The sequence below is a fragment of the Kryptolebias marmoratus genome, linkage group LG22 (genome assembly GCF_001649575.2).
Source record: "Kryptolebias marmoratus isolate JLee-2015 linkage group LG22, ASM164957v2, whole genome shotgun sequence".
Lineage (NCBI taxonomy): Eukaryota > Metazoa > Chordata > Actinopteri > Cyprinodontiformes > Rivulidae > Kryptolebias > Kryptolebias marmoratus.
In genome coordinates this window covers 14,129,079-14,137,379 of record NC_051451.1, presented here as the reverse complement: position 1 = coordinate 14,137,379, position 8,301 = coordinate 14,129,079, and the positions used below count along the sequence as shown (strand labels likewise).

At 38.5% G+C, this 8,301-nt stretch overlaps 1 protein-coding gene across 2 annotated transcripts; it reads right to left on the bottom strand.

Moving 5' to 3' along the window:
- Positions 1-622: 622 nt before the first annotated feature.
- LOC108242853 (monocarboxylate transporter 12-B-like) lies at positions 623-8,301 on the bottom strand. 2 transcript variants are annotated; one of them, XM_017427985.3, is made up of 10 exons: positions 8,143-8,301; positions 7,127-7,271; positions 6,153-6,452; positions 5,250-5,353; positions 4,565-4,708; positions 4,211-4,306; positions 3,858-4,014; positions 2,149-2,892; positions 1,803-2,062; positions 623-1,321 (listed from the first exon to the last, which is right to left on the bottom strand). In XM_017427985.3, exons 3-10 carry the CDS (start codon positions 6,287-6,289, stop codon positions 1,098-1,100), a joined length of 1,866 nt encoding a protein of 621 aa, XP_017283474.1. In that variant the 5' UTR covers positions 6,290-6,452; positions 7,127-7,271; positions 8,143-8,301; the 3' UTR covers positions 623-1,097. The 2 variants fall into 2 exon arrangements, with proteins under 2 accessions (XP_017283474.1, XP_017283483.1); XM_017427994.3 differs by lacking the exon at positions 4,211-4,306 and having other exon boundaries at positions 8,143-8,300.

Sequence of the window (8,301 nt, the reverse complement as noted above, 5' to 3'; positions counted from 1 at the left end):
CATTTGAATAAGCTGAATCTGTGACAGTGTCACCCATCTTCATAATCAGTAAAAAAAAAAAGAAGTCCCTCAGCAATACATAAAAAATTAAAATAAAAAGAATCATGTTCTTTCAAACTGTGTCATTGCTCTTTCTCATGTTTAGATGACAAACTGTTTGCTGAAAACTACCTTATCAGATTTCTCACAATCACATCACAGAAAACAGCACTGAAAGCATCTACAAACAGACCACAGTAAGCTTTGTAGAGCAGCTTGTCTTTTCTAGTCTTGATGGTACAAACCTTTTCTCACAGCACACTGTCTTATGCATCTGTGAAGTCGCCACAAAGCTGGGAGTGAAAAACATTTGTGACACATCAAGACGAACTTTGATGACCGTATGAGTAGAAATATGGCCCATGTGTACAAAGTGATGCTGAAATAATGAATGAGAATTTTTTTCTTTCATTTCGGTTTCCACACAGCCCTGAAATGACTCCACTGCCGATAAATAAATGAACTGAAAGGGACTAATTTCTCTGTGGTTTTTGAGTGATTTTTCTTCTCTTACCTACCAAGCACATTACACATATTATAAAAAAGTCAACACTCAATAATGGTCATAAAAAGAAATTCCTGGTTGACCATTTTATTGAGAAAATAAATTTCAATTACAGAAGTGCAAGGTGAAGGTTTGAAGGTAAATTATGAAGAAAATGTTGATAGGAACGTTTCACTTATTCTGTAATTTGTGAAAGTTTGTAATAATGAGCTGAAAAGTTGACGAACAGAAGTTGCACAAAAGACTATTGCCACCTTGTGGCTGAAAAAACCTCCACATTTTAACTGAAACTGAAAATAAATTACACTTGTCTCTCATCACAAGAATGATAAATGAAAAGAATTTATGAAACTTGGAATGAGGTATAAAACGTGTATTTCTTACATACATATGTTTTAAAATATGGGAACATAGCCCTCAATCTGAAATTAGTTCTAAATAATAATGTCAATTTGTAAATCTCACTCCTAAGTCTCCAAAATGTCCAGGACATCTGCAAACTTTGGCTTTGTTAAAAATACTTTAAGTAAGAAACAAACAGAAAAATAAAATGTCATATATCAGATGCTGACACGGCTTTCCTTTTGTAGAAATCAGGCGCAAGTTGTGACGGTTTTGTTTCTTGCGGATGCCTTTCTCCACTCCGAGCCACTCCACGAGGTAATATCACATGCGAGACGGAAACAGCAGCCAGCAGGACCAAAGAGCTGAGGATGAAGGAAGCACCGCTGAGGAAGAAGGTTGATGCATAGTTTCCTGACCAGTCTACTAACCAGCCTGAAGAAAGGGGAAGAGAAATGTGGAAAAGGGAGGCTAAAGCAGTGACTTAGAAGTTTCTTTTCCTCAGAAAAGAGGAAGCTTTTTTTTTGTTTTCCTCACTTTATGCTTTATGGTGTGCAAATATCTAAGAAAAATGTGATATTTAGGTTAAAGGAAATAAAATAGATTTATTGGTTTGTGACAAAATATTCCTGAAGAACTGTTTTTTTGTAAAGTGCAAACAGATGATATTTTAATGCAATTTTAATTTTGAAAGAGTAGATTAAGGTGGTATTATTAGATTAAGAAAGACAAAAACTAATTTTATAACAGAAATACATAATACAGCCAGGTACTCACCTGTTATAGCCTTGGTATGTACATACCGAGGAATATGAAGTAACTTATTACCCAGGAATTACCAGGTACTTACCAAGTACACACCTGTTAGGTACCTGCTACTTACAAACATTGTATCATCTTATTCATGAACCCTTACCTCCAATAGGTGGGCTGACCAAATATGGCACAGCATGCAGGAAGTAAACCAGGCCCAAGGCCGAGGTAAGATGGGTGGAGCCAACAGTGTCAGAGGTCACGACTGGTATTAGTGCCACATACGCCCCATCAAAGTACCCATAGAGTGTGGAAAATGGCACCAGGAAGGAGAAGGAATGTAGGAAAGGCAGGGATATACAGCAAAGGCCCTCCATGCCTATTGCCAGGATGTAGCTAAGGATGCGATATCTCTTTAGAGATCTGGAAACAAGAAAATTTATCACTGTGATGTTTCAGTTTAATACACATCTATTGTCCAAGAAAAATAGTCTTAATTTCTGACTTACTTCCTGTCTGTGAGCCATCCAAAGGTGATATTGCCAACGATTCCACTGACACCAAATATAGACATAAGAAAGGCGGCATGCTGATGCTTGACCCCTCTGCTGAGGGCGTAAGGAACAAGATAGACTACAGGAGCACTACAGGCATACGCCAGAAACAGGAAGGACACTGACAGGACCAAGAAGTTGGGTATCACAAAGAAGCCAAACTCCTCCTTGAACTTGAGACAAAAAGACTGCTGTCTGGACAACGGCAGTGAGTTTACCAAAGGTTCAGTAGAAACAGTTTCATCAAAGTCATCTATTGTGTTTACTTCATTAGATTCTGAATTTTGTCCTGTTGAGTTAGCAGCTGCTGACGTGTTTTTCGAGCCGATGCTGTCCACTGGTTTTGAGTCATTGACCATGCTGCCATTTTGATCCAATTCTTCCATCTCTCCTAACATCGTCTCCAGTTTATTGCTAAACAAAATGCATTCTTCCATCTTCTTATCTGTCATCCTCTTATCAGGCAGATTGGGGTTTGGTAGTAGTGTTATGTTCCCCTGAAGTCTGTTATTTTCATATCCAAAACTTTGAAATGTTCCAATGGCAATGACAAGATCGTGTGTGTCCTTTAAGTTGTGCATTTTCTGCTGTTTTGGCACCACTTGGCTGCAGTCAGCAGCTACCGGTTGAGTGAATTCAGATTTCCGAACAGCTGTCTCGTGGGCTTTCGCCACATTTTCCAGGTTGTTCTCCCACATCCTTCAGATAAAACAAAACATGATTTTAAAGATTAGAAATTGGTCACCCCAGTATCACTCTGTACATTGTAGGATTGTTTAACAATAATTTTCAATGTGGGTGTTGGTACCACCACTGTGTTCAAAAAATAAGAAACAATGTATCCAAAGAAAACAAATTAATCAAATAATCTTGATTTTCCTAAAGATGTTCATTAATGTTCATGGAAAACAACAAGAGGCTGATGAAATATGGTAGAAGATGTTTTGTGTAGTGGCTTAGATACAACAACTGTGGTCATCTTGCAGCTCTTCTAAAGACAAATAACATAATCCACATTTTGTCCAACTTTTTACATTTTCTTTTTTTATGGTGGACTTAAGATGGGTCATTTGTAGAGCATTAGCAAACACAAAAAAACCACAAAGTTAACATATACTGTCTGCTTTGCTTGTCATAAAGAATATGGGGATATTTTCTTCCTTTTAGTAAAGAATAATGCAATGTTTTCCTTCCTAAATGATATTAGAAATGAACCAATGGAGATCTTTCCTTTACCGTTTAGTTCAGTTTAGTTCATTCAATTTTTTGTAATTTGTTATTTTTTGCAGCTAGCTCCATCTGTTGGCTAAATAAACAATGTTTGGCCACAGTCATATACACTGATGACTCTGATGCTTGAAATTTTGCACAATGTAAAATATTGTTTCTTTTAATGTACTCATAAAATCACAATGCTTGGGACTTCAAGACCTATATGAACAAATCAGAAACACGTGGTTGCATTGAATCTGCACGTCAGTTTTACTGTTTTTCTCAGAAGGTTTCTTCATTCAGTTCCCATTCAATCAAAAATCTAAACTACACAAGATAAGACTAAGATAAAACTTACTAAATCATAATCAATTAATATGTGTTTATATAAAAGTTGGGGAAAAATTGGCTTGATAGTTTTGAAGTATTATTTACTTCAGTAAAAGACTAACCTTTCAACACTCTCTTGTTCCAGTGGCCTCATCAGAGCACCACAAACACACAGGTTGGAAACAAACCCCCCAAGAATGAGCAAAGCTCCTCTCCAGGAGTAATGTTTGATAAGCAGCTGAACTGCAGGAGCCAGAAGGAAAGTCCCGATGCCACTGCCTGAAGATGAGGAAAAAATCAGGTTAGATGGGATGGAATTAGACAAGAGAAGAAGAAAAAGATGGGAAAGTAACTTAAAGGCACACTAAAGAAAAACAATGAATGAAGTCGAGTGAGTTAAAAAAAAAATTAAAAAGAGAAGTAAAGAGAATTAAGGTTCGAGTTTAAAAATGAAGGATGTAAGTAAAGTCAGTACCAGACATGGAGATGCCATAGGCTAGAGTTTTCCTCTCACTGAAGTACCTTCCAACCATTGCTATGGCTGGTGTGTAGCTGAGAGCAAAGCCAAGACCTGCAGAGGGTGGATAAAGGGTACCTGCCAAATGGTGCCAAATCTTAACAGACCCTCAACATGTTTTAATGGGGCTGAGGATTTTTGTCCTTCCTTTTGGGTTGAACTGCATCGGGTCACCATTTGATGTTTTTAAGGTTGAAATGTTGTTTTGGAACCAAACAAGTTAGATCGGAAATTATAGAAGACTAGTTTAATTTGTGCGGACAAATAATCCGAGAGTTAAAGTGCCATAAAGGGTGATGTGTTTGTTCATACCTGTGATTAATCCCAAAGAAATGTAGAGGAATTCCAGACTGGAGGCAAAAGAGCTGAGGACCAGGCCAGCAGAGGACAGGAGGCCCCCCAAAAAGACTGTTGCTCTGCAGGAGAGACGGTTGCCAAGGAAACTACCGAGAGGAGCTTGAAATACAGATTGTATGGATTAGCTATAGCTTGTGTACTCATGCAGATACAATAATATGTTTTCCAATTGTCTATCTGAATTTCACTAACTAAGCACCATTCACACTGTGCAACCTGATCTGTGGGCAGTGTCTAGACTGAGCAGCCATAATAGTATGACTTTACTGCTTTTATTTCTATTAAACAAAACTGACCAAGTGTATCAGTAAGACTTGGGCACCCATATTCTAGTTGCCAATTATCCAGTTTTCTTTTTTTGACCACTTTAGTCTAAAAACAAACATCCCACAAGAACTGAGGTTTTTGAAGATGCAGTGGCACAGATGTGCAGCCATCACAGGTTGGCTCATTTCAAAGTCTATTAAATTTGATTAAATACGCTTTTTCAGCTTTTTTAGTTTCAGTGTTTTCAACAAATCAACATCAGCTGTTATTATAATCAGATAACCAGTGTGCTGAACATCATCTCTTTTTGGTCAAAAAGTTATGGCTGATCAGTGTACTTGGCGACAAATTCTGGAAAAGTTGCATTTCTTACCACACAGCATGGTGGTGGAGTCAACCATACTGTGGATCCAAGCCGTGGAGGAGTAATCCTTCTCAAAGTGCATCTGAAACTCCACAAAAAACATGGAGATGCATCTGGATGGAGAGAAGGGAGCAGAAGAGGTTTTTATTCATGTCCATTTCATTGTTAAATGTTTTGTTTGTTTTTCAATGACACAATCAATAAATCTTTGTCAAAATCTTTCATTTTGAATTCAAAAGATGGTTTATTATCTTTCAAATTCAAGAAAAAGTGAATTTTTCAGACTATTTTGTAAAAGGGCAATTAGCAATAGCAGCCACCACATTAGGGGAATAACCAAATGACAAACTGGTGACAGTAGGTGAAGCAAAGATTTTATATTATTTCACTCTACTGTCAGGGAATGAGCTTGAAACCTTACCCTTTGCAGTAAAGATTTCAGTCTGATTAAGAGCTGGTTCCATGTCATGGGTGACAGGCTAAAGCGGAGCGAGGTTTTCATCATTTTATGGGTGCCACTTTTAACTAGTAATCTGTCTCTGAACTCGGTGGCCTGACTTTTACAACAGTTGTTGTCTGTTGTATAATGCCAGAGAGCACTCCCTGGTCTCATGACAAAGGGTATACAAAGAATACGTGTTGAGTGGTCCACAAACAGTGGAATCGTTGGCCAAATATTAATTACAGTACATATGAAACAGGGCATGGAATGCTATTTTTGTCTCCCTGTACGGTATTGCGTAGAATCTTGTGCATATAAAAGTTTTGCTCTCAATGGCAAACTGGCTACTGGAGGTATAAGTCACTTTCTAAACTTGTTAATGGGCATAATATAGGGTATATTCCAAAGATGGACTGTTATATTTATTTCTGATATTAGGTGAAACACATATGGAGACAAACAGGCAGTACCTGGTCACTGCACGAATGCAGATGGTAGCGAGGAAACATCCGGCGACTATCATCCAACCCCAGCCACCCTCTGGTGGTTTCATGACTACAGACATCGTTCTGCCTTCCTCAAGTTTCTCCTCCTTGGTGGCTGCCATCACTTCAGCTCCACTCTTCTTGTGTTCTCCTTTTGCTTATAAATGTAGTACACTTTTCATTAACTGGATTAGTTCTGTCAAATACAAAATTCCTTGCTGGATGATCTTCATGTCCTTTGGCTCCTTCTTAGTGCACTTTCTTTTGTCTTGACTCCAGCAGTCACTAAAAAACAAAAGCAGAAGTCAACCCAAGAATATCAACAACTGTACATTATACACACACACACACACACACACACACACACACACAGACCAACACTCGACTCAACTCTATGCTGAGGTTGCAGAAACAGCTCTTGCTTTGGTTATACAGGGACCAGAAAGCCCTTAAAAGTGACCATGGCACCCCTATATTCCTGCTTCAGTCCCCTTTTTAAAAACGGGGACCACCACCCCAGCCTGCCACTCCTCAGGTGTTGTAATGGTCCTCCATGTTACCATGAAGAAACATGTCAACTGTGACAACCACACAACGCCCAAAGTCTTTAGCATCTTGAAGTGAATCTCATCCACTCCTAGAGCCCTGCTACCAAGGAGCTTTTGAACTGCCTTGATAACCTCTGCCACAGTAATGAACTCGCCTTCCAAGTCCTCAAACCCTGACTCCTCAAAGCTGGACAAAAGGACAGGATTAAGGCGATTCTCAGAGTAATTGTACCTTCAGACAGTATCCCTAGTCTGGGTCAGCAGTTCCCCACTCAAACAAACATGACCCCTTTTGTATTCTGTGTCACTGAATGGTTTGACAGAACCTTCTTCACCATGACCTCTCTGAAGTCCTACCAAGCCCAAGACTTTGCTTCCACAACCACAAAAGCAGTCCTGGCTGTCCTCTACCTGTCAGCTGCTTTAGGAGTGCTTCTGGACAACCAGTCCCGAAAGGATCTAGGGTTGTTTGCTTTGTTTTGTCTCCTCGTGTCCCTGTGACAGACTTGCAACTGGTCCAGGTTGTATCCTGCCTCTCAGACAGGCACCGGCATCCCTGCAACCCAGAAGAGAAAAGTGATGGATGGATGGATGATCTAGAAAAGCTCAGAGCTAAGTCTGCAGTGTTGTTGCTGAAATCCAACAAGTATCAATTTAATGCCTAAAACCCAATAAAACAGCAAGTAAATTCTGAAATAAAGAGCAAATAAGACCAAGTTTCAAATTATCTATATGTGGGAAGAACAAGAACAGGCACCTTCAGTGGCGGGTGATAATGAAAGGTTATCAGTTGTATTGAAATGTTTTGTTTTCTCCGATCAAAGGTTTCTATGCAGGTTTTTTTTTTTTTTTTGCTTTGTCATTTGTTTCCAGGAACGTTTATCTCTACAAAGTGGCGGACTGCTCAGTTTGCATAATGTCTGTGTGTTGACTGACGGCAATAATCCGTCTGAAATCACTTCTGTAAGGTGAACTGGCAGTCAGCCATGTAAAACATAAAAACATGTTTATTTAGAATAACTTTCTTATTTGTCTCTAATGGTGATCATGACAGCATACTGTTAGCTTTGTAAATACATTTTGAAAACTGAAAATAATCGAATCGTTATGCAGTTTATGCAGTGCTGATTTTAAAGGTACGAGTTTAAAATGTGAATTTATGTTCCTGTGTATAAAGAACAAGTATTTATACTTGAACATGGTTTCCTACTTTAATTTATAAGGAGATGCAAATTTTAAATGTGCTCAAAGTTGAAAAACACTGACAGAGTACAATCTTGATACTTTTTAGATAGAAAGTTTAATTCAACTGAAAATTAAAAAAAAATGTAGATTATAATTATAAACACAAGAGAGAATGTAAATTAATGGTAGGATCAGTGCAAGCTCAACAAGATATGTAAAGAAAGTATTTGTATTGTACTTACATCAGCCCACAGTTATAGTTTCTGCTCCTGCTTTGAGGTTCAGCTTCAGAGCCCAAAATGTTCCTCAGATAAAAATCAAACAGTTTTTTCTGCTATTTTTTTGTCTTGCAAACACCGTGGCAGGGATTTGCAAGACAAACACGAATCTGCAAACCAAAG